This window comes from Cnephaeus nilssonii (assembly GCF_951640355.1).
Source record: "Cnephaeus nilssonii genome assembly, chromosome: 6".
Classification (NCBI taxonomy): Eukaryota; Metazoa; Chordata; class Mammalia; order Chiroptera; family Vespertilionidae; genus Cnephaeus; species Cnephaeus nilssonii.
Window position 1 is genome coordinate 47,580,964 of NC_137077.1, and position 21,646 is coordinate 47,602,609.

Consider the following 21,646-nt stretch of genomic DNA (forward strand, 5'->3'; position numbering starts at 1 on the left):
CTTTGGGAGCTCAGGGGGGATTTGTTGCCCCATAAATGCACAAGGTTCTTAATTCCTTAGTCACTCACTATGCCAGCAGTAATTAACCAAGCCCAAAGGGAGCAACTAATAGCTGCTATTGGGCCATCAATCTGGAATTCATGCCAGATGCATCAGAAATAATGTGCAGACGTGAGCACTTTACAAGGGATTCACCAAGTGCCCTGACTGCCAGAGCCTGAGGATAATGAGTGCTTGTGTGATGCTGATTCTGCTGAGAGGCAAGTAAAAACAAAATGCCACAACCACAAACAAGAAGTCTGTCCAAAGTAAAGGGCCCAAGCATACTCTGGACACAGAAGGTTCCTATAAAGATGCTCCTTCCCAGTTAGCTATCTCTCATCAATCGTTTGAGAATATTGTCTGGACCTCACTCTAAGGCTAGCATTGAGGGGAGGGAAGTGTGTGATCTTCAATCTGCAAGTGAGCCCACATAACAGAGGGCCACACCATGAGTTCAATAAAGTCCCAGGAGCACAGGACTCAGCCTCAGCAGGCCTGTGCTGGCTGTGCTGGCCTTGGTAAATACCCCAGTGCCGAAGGCTCTTGAAGTCCAATCCTTCCATGGCTGTACTAGAGATGAAATGGGCTAAAGGACAGGCCAAGGGCAACCCAGGTTCCTGGAAGTCCTCAGGCCTGTGGAGAGGTCATGACAAAGCCAACATCATCGACTAGGATGACAAGGTGACTAATGTGTGGTGTGCGTTTTAGTGATTTCACAACTCTGAGGTACACAAAACCAGTCCCTACCCATCAACAATAACTCATATTTCTTGAGTATTCTCATTGGATCCCTTAATACCAGATTTCTGACTTCAAGAGGTTAGTGGTCTTAGAATATTTCTATTTAAAATTTACTGAGCACCCACTCTGCCATACACTGCCCTGGATCCTTTAATGTTATTTAATCCTCACAAAATCCCTGGAAGCTAAGTAGTATTATCCTGATTATACAAATAAAGAAATTAAGGCTCAAGGAAGTTAAGGCACTGGCCACGGTCACAGTGCTAATAAACGGCAGAACCAGGATACCAATCCAAATTCATTGAGCCACAAAGCTCTTGCAAAAAACCTGGCTAAGCACCTGGTCACAGGCAGAAGGAATCCCTGATCTCCTTGCAGTTTCCCAGGCCAGACTTATTCCTCCTCTAGCCAGGAACACACAGAGTGACTTCAGGAAATCGTGAGAGAATCAGGCTTGAGGAGCCCTGGAAAAATAAGTATCTATTTACAGTTAATCAGCACCCTGCCCAGCCCTGCAGACAGTTCTGACAAGTGGAGCGAGGAAGAGGCAACCACAGGCTCTGACGGGGCCCACCTGGGGCTAGGACCCAGCTGGCCCCACACGGGCAATGATCTGAGCCCTGCCCAGACTGGCTGCACTGCCATGGAGAGCCCCTTCTTCGGAGGAACACTCAGAAGCCAGGATCTAGAGTCTACAGATAGCTACCCTTCACTATTTTGCCCAAAATTTGCCTTGTCACCTCATCTAAAATATTGCCTCATTACTCTCTATCCCCTTAACTTCTTTCTCTTTATGGCACTCACTGCTACTTAACATTTATTACATATCTGTATATTTGTTTATTGTTCTCCCCAACAACAATCTGAACATTACGGGACAGGTCTCTTTTGTTCACTATGGTACCCCTTATGTCTAAAATACAGAGTAAATACTCAATAAATAATATTGAATGAATGAGTGATCGTACAATCAAACATTTAAAAACTCTACTTCCATCCCAGTGGGCTACATAAGAAGCAAGACAAACAATGCTGACTTCCCAGGAAGTCCCATCAAACCTGTCCTTGGACCCTAATGTTCTTCCCAAATATCTCCCTAAAGTCCCCCACAGATTACCCCCCCACAAGACTTAACGCATCCCAGAGCAGGCACTCAAGGGAGAAAATGGAGCATAGCGTAGGGAGGAGACACATTTCTCCTCCAGTTAAATACAGCCCAGGACCTCGGCAAATTAAAAGCTCCCTCTTTACTGAATCCACTGAGCTTTAGTTATAGGTCGTACTTTTTATTTTTGTAACCAGCCAATCCACCAAATTATAGGCTCAGGCCACCGGGAGACACGCCAAACACTGGGGCCAGCCTAGCAGAGGCACTGCCCTCTCTAGCCTGAGTGGGGGTATAGGGCTGAAGGCTGAGCACCAGTCAAACCTGAAAGGGCAGAGGGCATGATAGCTTTGCTGGGCAGACCTGAGTGAGAAGCCCAGTCTCACTCAGGCCAACATGCTGCCCAGAGGGGAGCCAGATTCCAGGGCTTTCCACACAGCAGCCACAGTGAACTCTTAAAACTATAAAGCAGATCAGGTCACTCCCCTGCAATTAATATTCGAACTCCAAGGCCACAAAGGTCCCTATGACCTGGCCCTGCTCACTTCTTTTCTGCCTTCTCGAACATCTTTTCAGCATCCTTTCAACCAATCTGGCATTCCTTCAGTTCCTCGAATGTGCAAAGTTCAGGGCTTGCATAGGTTGCTCTCTCTTCCTAGAATACGCTTCCCCCCAGGTCTTTACGTAGAGCTATAACAATGGATCAGGGTGGGTGGGTCTGCAAGATTGGACTAGAGAGACCACTAAAGTGTCTATTACAACAGACTAGGCAAGTGATAAGGGCCAATTAAAGCAGTGGCAGTACATATGGAGAAGGGAGAGGAGAAGAAGCCTAGAGTGACTTCCATATGTGTGGCCTGGATGATAGCTGGGAGAGGGTGCCATTCACCTACACTCTGCCCTAATACAGTGTTCATGAAAACACTAGCAGGTAGAAAGTGGCTCACAAACATTGGACATTGCATAATACTATGCAATGAGATGTACTGAACAGCTACCATGAACAAGGTGTTGTTGATCATACAAATTAATTAGTACAAGACAACATTTTACTCTAAAGGAAGGTAAGATAGACTTGGCAAAGGAAAGAATTAGCCCCAAGCTTGGCAACTAGAAATGAAAACTTCTACATTTTTGGACTTCTGCAGTTCAGAGGTAACCTGTGGGATTATCTTCTATCCAGCTTTACTTAAAGCAAATTATTCTGATTCTCTAATATGTAAGGATTAAGCATTTATTTCTCATAAGCTGCAATGATTCAGCTAAACAAACCAACCCATGAATATCCAGAAACCACATACCATCTAATCTCTACTCCTCATTGAAAGGTGGGTAGGAAGGCCTCCATGGCCTTTTCTAACTATCAGGAGCTCTTCAGACAAACTCTCTAAGAACAAACCATCCGTTCTGATCCAAGCTCATCTCTGTTTGTAATGGGACTCCTCTATCCTAGCAGACAGGGCTCCAGGCTACCCCCTCATACAGCTGGCTCATTCTTCCTCTTTAATCTCCTCCCATATGCTCTGGCCTACAACAGCCTCCTCTCTCCTGTTCCACACCTGTCACCTTTAAGACTTGACTTAAAGTCAATGCCCTCCTTAGAGCACTGCCTGACTAGCAATCCTATGCTGACCCTTCGCTGACTCTCCAATCCTTCTGTGCCTGTAGCTGTGTGACACCCATAAATTATGATCTCATTTGGTCTTCAAAATACACATGATTGAGCCCCAGCTGGGTTGCTCAGTGGTTAGTGTCAGCCCACAGACTGAAGGGTCACAGGTTTTATTCTGGTCAAAGGCACGTATCTCAGTTGCAGGTTCGATCCCCATCCCCGGTCAGGGAATGTGCAGGAGGCAACCAATTGATGTGTCTCTCTCTCTGTCTCCCCACCCCAACTTTCTTCCACTCTCTCTGAAAAAATCAATAGAAAAAAATATCCTCGGTTGAGAATTAACAACAAAAAAATACATGTGATTGAGCAAAAAATAGTATCCCCATATTATGGATAAAGTAACTGAGGCACATAGAGATCCTCATAGACAACTTGTTTTAATTCTCTAGTTTTTCAAAGTACAGTTAAAAATAAACTCTGGGAAAAAAAAATTCTGTCTCTCCAACTTAGTGGGCATTGTCTTCTATTTCTTTGGTATTCTCCAAAGCACTCAGAAAAGTGCTATGTATACAGCAGGCATCTAAGACACATTTCCTTAATAAATCAAGAAAGGAAGGAAAATGAAATGAAAGTAGAAAGTTTCTCATAGACTTCCAAGGCTCTCTGTCTCTGGTCTTCAATTAGTGAGGAGCCTTGGTTATGCTCTCTCCTAATAATCTGTTCTTTGCCTCCCAGGGAAATATAATTTATAACTAAATATTTATTTGTTTAATGTCTTTCCCCATGAAGGCAAAGGTGATCATTTGTTTTTTTCACCACCATATACCCTGTGGTATCACTGGCAAAAAGAAAGTAAAACATACAAAAAACAAACAACAAAAACTTGTTGAATAATGAGTGTTCTGGTGGGAGAGCTGAGATTCAAATCCAAGTATGGCTGACCCCAAAACCCAAACCTTTCCACCACACCTCTTAGCAAAGGAAGACTTGTTCTAGAACTTCTCCTATATTCTGCCATAATCTACACAATCACCTCCAAAGCAGCACTGAGGGCAAAGAGGGCTGATCCTGGAAAGAGGAGGAAACTGTAGTTAAGGATATGAGCTTTGGAGTCAGATTGTTGGATTCAAATCCAGACTTCAACACGTAACTGTATGATCTAAATGAGCTATGTAACCTCTGTGGACCTCAGTGTCCTCACCTATAAAATGGAGATAATAATAACTACTTCATAGAGTTGTGATGATTAAATGAGATAATGTATGTAAAGAGCTTTGCATGGTGCCTGGCATGAGATTAGCACTCAATAAATGTTAGCTATTAAAATTCTGAGCTATCCATATTCCTGGGAGACAAGAATCTAGAGAATGTGGCTTCCATGGGTGTCAGGGCTGCTGAACTTATCTGACTTTGGGAAGCTCAGCTGCAGTGAAGTCCAGAGCTTATGTGTATTCTCTTTGCTGACTTCACCTGTTACAGTTCTGCTAAGGCTGAAGGTGCAGCTTTCACTGGCCTGGAAATGAAAGAGGCTAAAAATATCCAGACTGGCTGTGTCTGGGGACCAAGACCATGCCTACTTTTAAGAACTTAAAATACAGCTTCAGGGTAGAAGAGCAGCTCTTAGGATTCTTTCTACTCTGAAAACTAGCACCAAGCTCAGCACAGGGCAGGGAAAGGGCTTGGCCAGTTGCTGACCTCACTGGTGGCCTGTCTCCCTTTTCTTCTCTTCTTTTGGCTCAGTGCAGAGAATAAGAGAAAGGAGTTTTCTTTTTTTGCAATAAAAGTTGAGTCTTCCCTATTTTTATTCTTCCTTTTTCCTTAAAGAAGGAATAAGTACATTAAAAAAAAAATCAATCAACTCAAAAGCTTATAGAATAAAAAAATGAGTCACTGTTCAGCCCCAACAGTATCCACCCCCGTCCTTAGGTCATCATAGTTAACAACTTGTGGTGATTCCTCCGGGCTTTTTTTCTATATATTAACAGACAAACATGTGGCTTTATAAAGCATTATAGATAGTCTTCTTTCAATTGCCTTTTTAGATTATTATATTTACACACACACGTACATATCTTGGAGATTCCCATCAGCCACAACTGTTTATTGGGTGCCTACCTGGCTGTATAGTGATAAGCATACATAAAGTCTCCACCTTCATGGAGTCAACAGTCTGAAGAGACAGATCCTGTATAATAAAAGCCTAATATGCTAAGTGTTCAGTCATCCAGTTGTCTGTTCAACCAATCAAAGCATTATATGCTAATGATATGCTAAGGCTGCTCAACCGCTTGCTATGATGTGCACTAACCACCAGGGGGCAGATGCTCCGACTTGTAGGTTAGCTTGCTGCTGGGGTCCAGCGCTGGGGACTGAGTGAGATGGGCCAGACACGCTCTGGAGCCTTCCCGTGGTCCCTCCCCGGCTGGCCAACCTCTTGTGCCCCTCACCGGCCGATCGTGCATGAGTGGGGTCCTTCAGCCTGGCCTTCACCCTCTCGCAATCCGGGACCCCTCTGGGAATGTCGGAGAGCCAGTTTTGGCCCAATCCCGCAGGCCGGACCTCTAGTAATAAATAATCAAGCAAATAATTTCCAAATGGAAAATAATACCAAAAGAAATGAACAGGACATTAAGACAGAAAATAATAAGGGAGAAAGGTCTCTCTGAGAGAAGGCATTTTAAAAACTGAGACCTGACACATAAGCTGGATCAAGCCATTTGAAGAGCCAGGGAAAGGGCATTCCAGGAGAGGAAACATCTTGTGCAAAGGACCTGAGACAGAAAGGAATTTGTCCTGAACTGAAAGAAGGCTAATGTGAAGCTTAGTAAACAGGAAGGCAAGTAAGGTTAAAGAGGTCAGCAGGAGCCAAATTATGCAGTCCCTAAGGGCCAAGGCCAGGACTTTGCTTTTTTTTTGTATTAAGCAGGGGAATAATGCTAGTTGATTTATAGTTTAAACTTGGCTGTGTCCCTGGCCAAGTGGCTCAGTTGGTTGGAGTGTCATCCTGATACACCAAGGTTGCAGGTTTGATCCCTGGTCAGGGCACATGTAAGAAGCAACCAATGAATGCATAAATAAGTGGAACAACAAATCGATGTTTCTCTTTCTCTCTCCCTTGCCCTCTCTCTCTCAAATCAATAAATTTTTAAAATTTGGCTGTTTTGTGGAGAATGGATAAGAGGATGGAGAAAGGGGCAGTGGAGGAAACTGGAGGCCAGTAGTTGGATGTAATACAAGGAAGAGCCGATATTGGCTTCAACTGAGGCAGGTAGCAGTAGAGATAGATAGAATGGGTAAATCTGAGATATACTTTTGGAAAAAAACTTGTCAAGGCTTGCTGATAGATTGGAAAGGAGGAAGGGAGAAGGAAATATTAAAGATAACTCCCAGTATTTGCCTTGAGTAACTAGAAGATGGAAGAGAAATAGATTTGGGCAGGAAATGTACAATCAAGTTGTTTCCAGTTTTTTACTGTTAACAATGCAGCTCCGAGGACCCTTTCCAGGCACCTTCGTGCACATGTGTGAACAGTTCTATAGGGCAGTTTCCTGGAAGTGAGGTGGCTGAGTTAAAGGGTATGCATATTTGAAATTGATAAGCCCTATAAAATGCCTTCTAAAATGTCTATACCAAATTACTCTACCATTAATAGTGTATTAATGTATCATAATGACAACCACGGACATTGTCAATCTTTAAAATTTCACCCAGATAATTAGTATTAAAAGTATATCATTTAAATGTTCACTTCCTTGATTTATAGTGAAGTAAAAATTTTTTCTTTAACTTTTAATTATATAACTAACACATAAGCACATTCTTCTTGCAAAAAATGTAAGCAGGATAAAGCTAAATTTTGACCCTTTTTCTCCCATATGGTTCCCTCCCTGCAGTCTAGAGGTAACTATTGTTATCAGTTTTATTTGTGTCCTTCCAGAAAATTTTCTATGCATTTTTAAATCTATATATATAATCAAGGGTTAAGCATCTTTTAGAAGTTGCATTTCTAGCAGTCCTTTTAATATGAACAAAATATCTTACCAAAAAATTTTGCTAAAAGTAAGTGACATTTATTGGTAGCTGAGACCTTCTCTAAATCAGTTAACCCCTCTGAGCCCTGGTTTCATCACCTGTAAAATAGAAGTAACTGTCTCACAGAGTTGTTGTCAAGTTAAATGTAAAAGCATGCAGCATATAACCAACAAATGTTAATTCTCTTTCCTTAATATATACAAGTTAAATCCAGGCATTTGGTGGAGACAAGAAGCTAAGCCATTCCTAAAAGAATGAGATGGAAGACTCCACACAGAAAAAAAAATGCTCTTACATTGTCCCGAAAAAAACTTTTATTCATATAAGTAAGGACCTTCAAAAGCTCTGAATTTTTCTTCAAAAAATTTAGTATGAAATATTCTGAGCAGTAGAAAAGAGGGCAGGGTTTTTTTTGTTTTGTTTTTCGTTTTGCTTTTGTAAGGTAGAAAGCAATAGGAGACTGGATGCTCGCAGTCCCCTCTCATGCACAGCCTGGGAAGCCAAGTGCCTGGATAGTCCCGGAGACCTTAGGCCTGCAGGAGGGAATTGCATCTTTAGGCAAGCAATACCTCCAAACAGAGGATATAATCTAACCTTTGGGACATATTGCAAGAATACCGCTGGTCTCCCTGGCTTGTAAAAGTTAATCCTGTCATCCCTACCTGGGTGTTCCTGAGCAGCGGTTGCCAACCTTTTGGACCTCACGGACCACCGGTTGGTGATCGCTGATCCTGAGGATCTAGCTCAAAGAGGCAGACCCTACATAAAGCTTCCTTAATCAAAGTTTAAATCAAAATGTCCAGGGGCCAGACTATCTCTCTCTGGATGGGAGTCAGCCAAGTTTCAACAAGCTCTTTTTGGAACCACCAACAGGCATTTTATCTGAACTGATAACCAGGGCTCTTCTCCTTACAAAATATCAAGAGTACTGTTTGTATCAAGTACCGCAGGGGCTTCTCCTCACCCAACACTACCTTCCCATTCCTCTAGACTCAAGGCCAGGGAGGATTCCTTAGCAGATCCAAAAATGGGCTATCACCCCTCCCCCACCAAATAGTGTGTGTGTGTGTGTGTGTACGCACGTGCATGCACATATGCATGGGAGGGGGAGGAGGAGAATTAGGGGTCACAGGTTTAATCAGATTTTAAAAAGGGTCCCTAGCTGTAGCCGGTTTGGCTCAGTGGATAGAGCGCCGGCCTGTGGACTGAAGGGTCCTGGGTTCAATTCCGGTCAAGGGCACATGCCCGGGTTGCGGGCTCAGTCCTCAATAGGGGGCATGCAGGAGGCAGCCGATCAATGATTCTCATTACTGACGTTTCTATCTCTCTCTTCCTCTCCATTCCTCTCTGAAATAAGTAAAAATATAATATAAATAAATAAACAAAAAAGGGTCCGTTACCCAAAAGATTCAGAAGCACTGTTGAAAGATCTCTCAAATATATTCCCAAACTAGAACTTTTACCCTGGTTTGACGAACTAACCAGAGGGTAGACAAAGGTCAGCAGTGAAGTATGTATACCCCAAGCTGCTTCTCTCTTCCTTTTTCTTTAGAGAAAGAGGAAGGGAGAGGAAGAGAGAAACATTGATGTGAGAAGAAACATCTATCAGTTGCCTCCCACACGTGCCCCAACTGGGGATGGAACATACAACCTGGGTATGTGCCCTGACTGGAAATTGAATCTGAGACTCGTCAGTGCATGGGACAACACTCCAACTAACTGAGCCACACTGGCTCATACCAGCTTCTGCTTCTTCTTCTTTTTTAAAAGAATATATTTTTATTGATTTCAGAGAGGAAGGGAGAGGGAGAGAGAGATAGAAACATCAATAATGAGAATCATTGATTGGCTACCTCCTGCATGCTCCACAATGGGGATCCAAGCCCGAGCCCACAACCGGGGCAAATGCCCTGGAATCAAACCATGACCTCCTGGTTCTAGGTCTATGTTCAATTATTGGACCACGCTGACCCACAGGCCGGGCCCAAGCTGCTTCGTGATAAGTTTCAGAGTAGAACCCACAGAACAGAGGGAATCAAGCACTAAACCTACAGGTAGAGGTAATACAAAGAGATCTGCCTCTAATAATAGGAAATGGGCAAAACAAAGAAAGCACCAACAACTATGGCTCTGCCTTCACTTTTACTGCTCTTGTAGCTTCATCTCTAACTGAAACACAGGACAGCGGAGGTAAAGATTAGTAGAAGAGGATTCTCAGCAGGGGTGCTTATCAGCATTGTGGATAGGATCATTCTTTTTTCTTTTTTAAAAATATATTTTATTGATTTCAGAGAGGAAGAGAGAGGGAGATAGAAACATCAAAGATGAGAGAGAATCATTGATCGGCTGCCTCCTGCATGCCCCACACAGGGGATGGAACCCACAACCCAGGCATGTGCCCTTGACTGGAATCAAACCCGGGACCCTTGAGTCCGCAGGCTGATGCTCTATCCACTGAGCCAAACCGGCTAGGCTAGGGGAATAGGATCATTCTTTATTGTGTGAGGATGACCCAAACACCTTAGGATGGTTAATATCCCCCCTCCCCTCAATGTGATAAACAAATCCTCACTTGTTTCCCAAAACTCCCTGCTGGGACAATACCTCCCCCATTTGAGAACCACTTTAACTTAAAGGAACAGAGGTGCTATACTGGGTACTGTATAGGGCGCAAACATTTATTTGTATAACCTTTATAAATTACAAAGTATTTTCACTATGTTTTTTTCTACTTTAAGCTTCCTCCAGACACTGTAAGGTAGGTGTTATCATCACTCATTTCATAAAGGATGAAATTGGCTCAGAAAAGTTCTGGTTTGGCCCAGTGGGGAGAGGGGGGAGCGGGGAAGGGGAAGGCTATAAAGGTGGATCAGAACCCAAGTCTTCTGACTCCAAACTTTCAAACCATCCTGAACCAGCAAGAGTCTCACACCAACTACTTCCACCAAGAATGGATTTTTTTTTCTTTCTTTCTTTTTTTTTTTTTTAGGTTACATGGGAAACTGGGAAGATCTAGGGATTGGCTCCCCAGCTCCCTACACGGAAGCTGGGAAAAACTAGCAGAAATTAACTCTGCTCTAAGTTGTAGGTAGTTCTTGAAACAGGATATCAGGATAAAGTACCCAAATACCAGCTTACTTAGAGAGGGATGAGCAATTGGAGGAGGGCTATGACATTCTCTAGTCTAGATCTGAGTAGAAATGAGCAAGCAGGGGAAGAGAATACATACATGCCTTCCCTGTTAATATTTTTAGACACCCAGAGGCAAGACTACCAACCCATCTCCAGCCCTGATGATAATGCTAAGTTAAAGTGGTGGTAAAAGAGATGGGGAGGGGACAAGGAGAAGAGATGAGGACAAGGACTGAACCATCATGGGTATACAATAGTCTAAACTGTTCCTCTTCTGGCAAAATTTGTCACATAAATAATTCTGTTCGTTCCTTGCAGTTCTGAACATTATTTAGAACACCTCTCAAGAAACTCAAAGTACTTTATAAACTGAAAAGAATATGCATATTAGTAAAGTTGTGAGGTGATGGAAGACAGAAAGGTTAAGAAAATCTGAAAAGCAGATTCTGAAAGATGAAAAGAGAAGTAGAATGGAGGGTGGGAGGCAAAGACAACCAGAGTATCTCAAGGACAGAGAGGCAACACAATAGTTCCATATCTTTCTTGGGGGCTCATTCTCCCCCGTGAAAGGAAAACAAAATACCAAGATGTGGCTCTGCTGAGGGAGGCAAAAGAGAGACTAGAAACGGGAACTCAGGAATTCTAGCTGCCCAATTCACCTCTTTTCTGGAATCCACTTTTCTTCATCATGGATGACAATCTTAAAACCCCCAAGTTCCCATCTGGGGCTTTTCTAAGAGGCATCCCTAAAGTATCCAGAGAGAAGCGAGGGTGGGGGGAAGCTGTGTAGAGATAGCACCCTATCTTATCTTCAAAGAAAAAGGTCCTTCCTCTTCTCTAAAGTGCACTTCCGAAATGGAATGAACCCCCCGGCCTTTCCCTGGCACTGCTTCAGTTCAGCTCAGACTTGGTAGAATGCCTCCCTAGAATGGAGGTGACCAGCCTGGCTGACCAGATAACACATGAACTTCAGGCAGCAGCACTGCGGTCCCCTCGGCCACGACAGTCAGTTCTAGGGAGGATACTTTGGTCTTGACCACAGAACAGGGCCCTGGCTTCAGCTAGCCTTCCCAGGCAACCTCGGGGGCAGGGAAGGATCTGTGGTCTCATTTCCTCTCCACCTTGGCTTCTTTTTTTCACTTCAATGAAGATTAGCTCTATTTCCACCACCACCAGTTCCTGTTCTCATCAGCTGTGGCAGTTGTTTCCCCACAGATAGAGCTATGAAGCACTGGTGTGGCTGCCACCTGGACTGTCCTAGCTACAAAAACAGACCCAACAAATCCTGAGTTAAAAGAGCTTTTTCATCCCAGATAAGACAGCAAGGAGAAGAAATTTTAAGGGACAGGAAGCAATTTCAAGAACACACAGTGAATACACTGGTGGTCATTTTATTATTTTTTTAATCTTACATAATAATTATATGTGAGAAACATTTTATAATGGAAATGTGTGAAAATGTATACATTTATTACATAGAAATATGTATATATAATAAAATCCCAATAGAGAGCAAAGGACACAAACAAAAGATGGCCAAAACACCTATGATGAAATGTTGATAAAAATGCAAAGTAAAACAAGATATCATTTCTCATTAATGAAATTTGCAAAGATTTTTAAAAATTAAATCATCCCGTAATTGTTAGTTTATAGAGAAAGGAAGACACTGACACTATGAATGGAAAAGCCAACAACTTTTTTAGAAGGCATATTTCTCAAAAGCCTTTTTTAAAAAATACATTTTTTATTGGTTTTTCAGAGAGAAAGGGAGAGGGATAGAGAGTCAGAAACATCGATGAGAGAGAAACATCGATCAGCTGCCCCCTGTACACCTCCCACTAGGGATGGGCCCGCAACCAAGGTACATGCCCCTGACTGGAATCGAACCTGGGACCCTTCAGTCCGCAGGCCGACGCTCCATCCACTGAGCCAAACCAGTTAGGGCTCAAAAGCCTTTGACCCAATAACTTGACTTCTCGTAATTTATCCTAAGAAAATAATCAGAGATGCATAAACAAATGTTTATGCACAGGATATTCATCACAGTGTTAATAACAATAGCAAAAAGAGAAAACTATAAGGCAGTAATAAAATAAGATATTATAGAGTACTATGCAGCCATAAAATTATGATACTGAAGAATATTTAAACAAATGAGAAAATGCTTAAAATAGTAAAATAAGCCTGGCTGGTATAGCTCAGTGGTTGAGTGTCAAACTATGAACCAGGAGGTCACGATTCAATTCCTGGTCAGGGCGCATGTCTGGGTTGTAGGCTCAATCCCCAGTAGGGTGTGTATAGGAGGCAGCTGATCAATGATTCTCTCTCATGATGTTTCTATCCCCTTCTCCCTCTCCCTTCCTTTCTCTAAGATCAATAAAAATATATTTTTAAAAAACAGTAAAATAAAAAGTCAGTTTATGAAACAATATGCATAGTATGATTCTAATTGTTAGAATATATATAAGTACATCAACATGTTAATAGAAGATAGTGAGATTACAGGTAATTTTTGTTGCTGTTGTTAATCCTTACCAGAGGATATTTTTCCACTTATTTTTAGAAATAGTGGAAGGGAAGGGAAGAGACAGAGAGAGAGAAACACTGTTGGTTGTTTCCCACATGTACCCTGACCAGGGCCAGGGATCGAGCCTACATGCCCTTGACCCGAATCAAACCCAGAACCCTTCAGTCCACAGCCTGATGCTCTATCCTCTGAGCTAAACTAGCTAGGGCTTAATTCTCTTCTTTATACTCTTCTATATACTTTGTACTTCTTTATATTTTTAACTTCCAAATTTGCTTAATAAACGTGTGTTATTTTCATAATCAGGAGAAAAGAAGCTATTCTCAATCCTCCTCCCTCTCTTTGAGGATACTCATATGCATTATTCTCTTTTTAGAAAACCATTTAGAAATATGTATTTAGGTACTTATAATATGTATTTAGGTACTTATAAAACATATCCTACAACCTGGCATGTTCAATTTTGGGTTTCTATCCTAAGGAAAGCTCTAAATACTGAAAAGTCTTTGAACACCAAGATGTTCATCACAACTTGTTTACGATAGCAAATAACCTAAATGTCTAACAATAGGGGGATACTTAAGTAAACAATGGTCCATTCATTTGATGGGCCACTGTACAAGCATTTTAAAATGTTTACAGTGATTAGCCTGGGAAAACTAATAAAATAACAACAAAAACACCCCAAACTGGGTATATATATATCACATTATATAAAACCCTATGCAGAGAAAAAAATAAAACATATTGGCTCCATTTGGTAAAGGAACTAAATAAATATGAATTTTTTTTTCTTCAACCGAAATCTTCAATCTTTTCTTCTAATTGCCCATACTTTTTTTTGAGAATATTACTTTAAGAGAAATAGGAAACAAATCTGAATCACCTTCTGAACAATGGAAACAGTCCCAAATGACAAGGAGTCCATTCCACCAGACCAGGGGTCCTCAAACTACGGCCCGCAGGCCACATGCGGCCCGCCGAGGACATTTATCCGGCCCGCCAGGTGTTATGCGGCCCGCCGAGGACATTTATCCGGCCCGCCGCTGCTGCCTGTCCTGCTTAGCAGCTGACTTAGCAGTGTGCATAGGAATTTGTTCGTAGTTTTTTTTAAAAACTATAGTTCGGCCCTCCAACGGTCTGAGGGACAGTGAACTGGCCCCCTGTTTAAAAAGTTTGAGGACCCCTGCACCAGACCATCCCCACACATACATACACACACCTCCCTTAGTCTAAGGCAGGGTCACATGGGCAGGTCAAGCTCCTCTCTGTGGCCTAGGGTCTTCTCACTGAAGTCTCTATACAAGAGGGGTTCCTCTCACCTGCTGCTGCTGTCAAGGGCCCCCCCTCCCCAAGTTCTATTCCAGCCAGAACTAATTCACCAAAATCTCCAGGGCTGGGGGGGAAATTTCCACCATGGCAATTTGGAACTTGATATTTAGTCCCAACTTTTCCCCAGTCCCTTTCTGTGTCAAAGAAGGCCTTGTCAAGGCCTCTTAGACAACTAGCACCCAGACCAGCTTAGCCTCCACATCAATGCTACACTTACTGCAAACCCCAAGTCATCAGTCATCACCAGGGAAGTGTGAGAGGAGGAGCCACGGCAGAGACAGCCTGTCACACGACCCCCCCACCCTCACCCCTGATGCTGAGAACCTCCTCCTGAGGGATATTCTGGGCTTTTTCTGGCGTCAGAATCTTTAGACTCTGTTTCAAGTCTAAGTCAGTCAGCAAAGAGAAAAACTTATCCTTTCAATGCCCTTACAGTCCTCTACCTCCCCTTTCTATCTAAGGAAAGGCCGGTACTGGCCAGAATGCTAGCTTCTGAGTAATCAAGGGTGGACTGTAATCTAGTTGGTACCAAAACACAGACTGGTGCTTTATCAGACCAGAGATCAGCTCTCATCCCAGTATTAATAAAGAGGAGCCCCAATAACTACCCATCCCTAGACCGCTCAATACTCAACAGAATGGGAGCTGCTGCTCAGACGGCTGGGGGCGGGGGGGCCGGTGAGAGGAGGGGGTGTAAGAAAGAATCCCAAAGAAAAAGCATAACAGCAGCCTTGCAATCTTTTTCATATCGAGGCACCTAGAAAACAATACTATTTGTACATTACGCAGGGTATGGTGGAAGCCAGATGGGACCAATAAGGGGCCTCAGCTACACCCAGGGATGAAGGGGAAGGGGGGGTCGGTAGGGAAATCCTGGGCTGGGTTAGGACTCTTGGGATCAATGTCCTGAACAAATCACCTCATGACCTCAGACTTGGAGCTCTCCAACCTCGGCTGACAGGCTATAGGTCAGATCATGTGTCTGCATCAGAAAGCTGGGAGTCTGTGGCCTTGACTCAGCAATGATACAACTTCCTCAACCAGGGTGCTTTTCAGGGGGGTTTCCATAGATACATGGGGACTGGGGAAGCCCTCCATCTAACAGCAGCAGACATATCCTGAGATTGGCTTCATCAGATTTCTAAACTTAAAATCCCAATTTGGGAATACAAGTGGTCTCAGATCTAAATCATTGCTAAGAACTACATATTTAAAATTACTACTTACTGAGCATGTAGTACATGCAGACTTTGCTAAGTACTTGACTTCCAGTTTCATTAAATCCACATAACAATCTCATGTGGCAAATACTATTATTATCCCTATTTATAAGAGGAAATTGGGACTCAAAGAGATTAAATAACTTGCTTGAGGTCAAACACTTTTCTAACTAGAGATTAGAGAGCCAGTATTCGAGCCCACTTTGACTTGAAAATCCAGATGCTTAACCAGGACACCAGTAAGTCACCTTCAACAAATCCCCCAAATACTATTTGGCTTTTTCTGAAAGGAAATCAATTATAGTAAAACTGACAATCTTGGAAAGAAAAGGATGAAAAAGGAGCAGCTTGTCTGACCCTTGTCTTGATTGTCTGACACAAGCAAGAAAAGCAGCTGCCCTGGCCAGTGTGGCTCAGTTGGGTGAGCATCATCCCATGCACCTGGAGGCCCTGTCAGTTGGATTCCCAGTCAGGGCACATGCCTGAGTTGCGGGTTTGATCCCCAGTAGAGGGAAGGCAGGAGGTAGCCGATGTTTCTCTCTCTCTCTCTCTCTCTCTCTCTCTCTCTCTCTCTCTCTCTCTCCTCTCCCCCTCACCTCTCTCTCCCTCTCCCTTCCTCTCTCTCTAAAATCAATTTTAAAAAAACATATTAAAAAATGTTTAAAAATAAGAAAGCAGCTAATCTACATTGAGTATCTACTGGGTGCCAAGCTCCTTACATACAGCTCACCATTTTTTTTTCCACAATACCACAGTATGGGTATTATTAGCTCCAAATTACAGATAAGTAAATCTATAAAATTTATAGATGAGGCTCAGACTGGTTAAGACAATTGCTAAGACAGAGCCCTGTTTTTTTCTACTACACTCTGTTCCTCCTGACTTCAAGAAATATACCTGAGACGATTCCAGGGTCAAACAGCCAACAGCTAGTATTGTTCCTGAAGGATAGTAATATAGGGCATGTTTCAGTAGCAGAGGAAAAGAGATATTTAACAGCCCCTAGAGAACTCAAGTCCACAAGAAAACACAATTTCGCTGTGTTGGAAAAGTGAGGTAAAATCCCCTTCTCTCTTAAGACAGCTAACTAGCCCTGGCCTGCCCTGTTCCAACCCCCATCAGCAGCAGCTCAGGCACACAGAACAAGACCAAAACAAAAGCCACAAGGAAACAAATCAAAACTTTATACCAAAAGGAAGGCTTGCAAGTGGGTGGTCCAGTCCCCTGATTAACCTGGGTTTTCTGGGTGCTCTGGCTAGTAATCACATGCATTTTGTGGATATTAAGCCATCAACTTGCCAACTAAACAAATTTATCAACCAAGCTCCGATGAGGACAAGATTGATTCTGGTTCTGAGCTCTCACAACCAATGGCCTGGCAGCCCCTACCTAAGGCAGCCCCCTACCCAGTCCACCTCTTTCTCTACATTTCAGAGGCTACATCATGCCAGCTCACTGGGGGTTTTCACCCCCCACTGGAGTGCAGATTCCCTCCCACTGTTTTTCCCAACAGTTGAGCTCTTGTTCTCAAGGGCGCCAAGTCCCAGAGATGGCCACAGCACATTAGTAATCACTGACTCACCCCAACCCCCTTAGGAGGCATGGGGAAATGCAGAGGGCACAGGATGTATGGCCCAGATCCCTTTGGCCCTCTGCAAAGCTGTGGGCAGAGAGGTGCCAGTAACACTGCTTCCCCTTAGGACCCCATGGATGCTCTCTGATCTGGCTGTGGTGCCACTGGGCTGATGTCAGGCCCTGCACCATCAGAGAGACCAGGATCCCCAGACAGCTCCACTGATGCCAACAGATCTAATCTCACTATTCCAAGGCAGATGAAATCCAATAAGGCTGCTAAGTCCACAACTTATCCCTTCTCCTGGGCAAAGGCAAAGTCAGCCCTTCAGGTCATACAACAATAACAGCAGCATTAACACTGCCTCTTAGAGAGTTCTTTGAGGAACTGGGAACTATTTCCCCAAGTCATTTATTTGACCTCTGTTAGTAAATATTCCATCACCTAGTTCACTTTCTTTCTCCAAAACTTCATTTTTAGCTCCAACATATGTCTGGCTCCATCCCAATGATACCAGCTCCGATCCTCTCTACCCAGCGAGCCACCGGAATCAATGTCCAATTCCCATACCAAAGGAGAATCCCAAAGTCAGCTCTAAAAACTCATCTGTACAGATCATTTGGGAACCTTACAGGAAGACTAAAAAGAAACAGGCAACGAACACAAATCAGCCTACTAGGGCTTAACATAAAAAGCAGGGGGGAGGGGAGGCAGGAAGGTTTGTGTATTGTTTCAATTGGAAAAATACACTAGTGAAATGGCTTATCCACATGTTCAGCCCTTTTAGGCAAATCCACTGTAACTTTGCAGGATGCCTGCAGGCCGTTCTGAAAATGAGTAGAATGGCATCACTCTTTATTCCACCTCCTTCAAGATCTGCCAGTCCCCTCCCCATTCCCCGTAACCTCCCCCAAACATCTGGTCCGGGCCGGGAGTGGGACCCACTCCCTGGAAAGCCTCCATATTAACACGAGAGGCAGTCTCCCCAGTCAGAGAGCCCGGACTTAGGCTGAAGAGTGGCCCGGCCCAAGCTTCCGAATTGAATTTCCCCGCACCAGCCGGAGGCTTAGGAAGGAGAATCGAGGGGCCTGGGAAGAATGTCGGGGAAGTGGGGAGAAGTGAGCAGGGCAGCAGAAGGGAGGGCGGGGGGAGAAGTCTGGAGTCCCGGGCTGGGGACCCCCCCCTCCTAAGTGTCCAGTGGTTGAGACCTCGGTCGTCCCCGACGGGGCTGACGGGGCTGTCGGGCCGGCCGGCCGGCGGCTGCTCAGAGGTTTCCAGAAAGGCACTGGAGGACGGCGTCTGTCGGAAGCCCTGACTGAAAGGGTGGGCCAGAGGGGGAACCGCGGCCAAATCCCACCCCGGGCGCTGCGACCTGGGGGGCGGTAGGAGGGGGAAGGGACTGGGCTCCGCTCTCACCAGCACCAGGGCGAACCTCTCTTCCAGCTCACAGGGCTCAGGCATCGGCATCTTGCCGGGCGGCGGCAGCAGCGAGACAGAGGGCGGTTCGCCCGGACCCCCATCGGCGCTCTCCAGGTTGCCCATCGCGGCGGGGCCCCCTTGGGGGCCTCAGCCCCCCACCTCCACTCCCGGGGGCCTTGGGCTTGGCCGCTCGGTCCGGCTCTTCTCTCAGCGCCGATTCCCCGTCCTCACTCCTCGGCCCGATCGGGGACTCCGGGGGCTTCTCGGGGGTCCGCAGGCGACCGCCCGCAGCGAGGGCGGAGGCCGCGCAGCGGACAGCGGCTCAGAAGCTACCGGCACGGGGGCCACGACTCTAGCTCACACCCGCGCCTCGCCTCTCTCGGCGCACCAACCCGGCGCTGCCCCTCCCCGCCCCCCGCGCTCTTTCCCTTCCTCCCCCGCTCACCCTCCCCCCCCCCCCCCTCGCTTCCTCCCACCCACTCCCTGCCGGGACTCTGGCTTCCCCCCGCGAGCGCCGACTGGAGCCCGCTCGCCGCGCGCCCCATTCATGCAGGCCCCTCCTCCCGCCCCGCTCCCGCCTGCGCCTGATTGACGGCCGCTCCTGCCAATCACAGCGCCTCCCGCCCCCGGCGGCCTCGCGCCTGGCGCCTAGCGCGCCCTGGCGGCCCTGGCGCGCATCTAATCGCTGCAGTTGCGGAGGGTGTGAGGTGTCGGTTTGGACAGTTGGGAAATGGACCCTTTTCCACGAGGAGCTCACACTGTATACAAGTCAGTAAAATACAGGGCAAAGTATGAAAAGATAACTACAAGAGAAGTAGAAATAACTAGGGAGAGAGTAAATATGTCAGGAGTCATCATAAAGGAGATCATTTTTGAACCTGACACTGGAGGATGAGGAAGACGCTGACGGACAGAAACAGGTGAAAAGGCATTTAGGAGAGAACCTTACACAGCTCAGAGGTTGATCTGGCCGGATGCGAAGCTGGAGGGGCAAGAGAAGAATGCTGTTCTGGGCTAAGTCTAATGGTGGGTCATTACTGATGATGTGATGGGCATCTGTTTTTCCTGCCAGCCGAGCCTCCATCCCTCGTCCTCGAGTGATAGCGCTCCATTTCCTTTAGGGACCCACCTCTTCCCTATTCCCAGTCCACGCAGAACTGAACTTCACCCCGATTCCAGGGGACCCCATGACTCAGGCCTGACCAGTCACGGGATTTTCTTCCTCTACCTTCGGCGATTGTTTTAGGAATTGACACTTGACCCAAACCCAGAATATGACTCATTTCTAAGGCTTTCACTGGAGCAGTCAGGAAAGAGGCACTCTCTTTCCAATGGGGTTGCTGAATTGTTAGAATGCAAATCTGGAGCTGCTGGTGGCCATCATGCCATCATCCATCACACCTTAAGCGTGCCTGAGAATGAAGCCAGTGCAGAGGAAAGCAAAATAAGACGTAAAGACAAAGTCCTAGTCACATGCTGAGAATCTACATCAAACCATGCCTGAAGTTAACACCTTGCCTTCTGATTCATTTATTCAACAAATACTTACTGAAAAGCTAATTATATGGCAAATACTGTTCTAGGCATTGACGATACATCTGTGAACAAAACAGGCATACATCTTGCCCTCTTGGAATTGACATTCTGGGTAGGAGAGAGGTGGACAATAAATAAGTAATAAAATATACAGATGTTAGTGATCAGTGTTAATAAAAATAAAACTGAAAGGGGCTAGAGGTGGGAGGGGTTGAAATTTTAAATAGGACAATCAGAGAAAGCCTCACTAATAAGATAACATTTGCATAAAAATCTGAAGTGAAGGAGTAAGCCATGTGGCCACCTGGGGAAGAATGATCCAGACAGAGGGAATGGCTGAGTGTACACTGTGCCTGGTGTGTTAGAGGAACAGCAAGGAGGCCAGTGTGGCTGGAGTGTAATGAGCAAGGAAAAGAGTAGAAACAGATGAAGTCAGCAAGGTAACCAGAAGCCATATAGTGCAGGTGCAGGGCATTGTAGGATATTTTAAGGACTTTGGCTTTTCTCTAAGTAGGTTAGGTAGCCATTGAAGGATTTTAAGCAGAGAAGGGACATGCTCTAACTTATGTTTTAAACAATCATTATGGCTCTTACATTGAAAACAAACTGAATAGAGGCATAGGCAGGGATACCAGTTAGGAGACTATTAAAATAATACAGGTGAAAGATGATGGTGGTTTGGAGCAGGATAGTAACTGTACAGGCAGAGGGAAATGCTCAGATTCTTTTTTTTTTTTTAACCTCTAAATACTTCCGTATTTCTTAAAATCAAGAACATTCTCTACATAACCACAATGCAAATGTGTCAAAATCAGGAAATCAACTTTGATAAAACACTATTATCCAACCCACAGACTTCATTCAGATTTCACCCATTGTCCTACTTGTCTTCTGTAGTAAGGATTTTTCAGGTCCAGGATCACCTGTTGCATTTCAGTGCTCATGTCTCTCCAGCCTTCCTTCATCTGTATCAGCCTTTTTTTTTTTTTTACTTTAAAAAAAAAACCTAATCTTTTTATTTTGGTATAAATTGCGATTTACAGAAAAGATGCAAAGATAGAGAGTCCCAATATATCCTTCACCTGGCTTCCTTTAATAGTTACATCATACATTTTATATTTGTCAAAACTAATAAATGAATATTGGTGTACAAGTCTTAATCCTTCTTTCTTTGTTCTTCTCAACTTTGAAGAGAAAGAGCCAATTATTTTTTAAAAATTTTTTTATGAAGGTATTATATGTGTACATATCTTACCATTGTCCCCCCCACCCCACACCTATATATGCCCTCACCCCCCAGAGTTTTGCGTCCATTGGTTATGCTTATATGCATGCATACAAGTCCTTCGGTTGATCTCTTATCTCCCCCACC

General features: G+C 44.6%; 1 protein-coding gene across 3 annotated transcripts in view; it reads right to left on the minus strand.

Annotated features, from left to right (window-relative positions):
* The window catches only part of FMNL3 (formin like 3), a 58,345-nt gene extending 39,195 nt beyond the window's left edge, over positions 1–19,150 (minus strand). For all 3 annotated transcript variants that reach the window (XM_079773616.1, XM_079773615.1, XM_079773614.1), the window contains exon 1: positions 18,736–19,150. In XM_079773616.1, the coding sequence (XP_079629742.1) occupies positions 18,736–18,861 (126 nt within the window). In that variant the 5' untranslated portion in view covers positions 18,862–19,150. The remainder of the gene's footprint in view (positions 1–18,735) is intronic.
* Between the last annotated feature and the right edge of the window lie 2,496 nt (positions 19,151–21,646).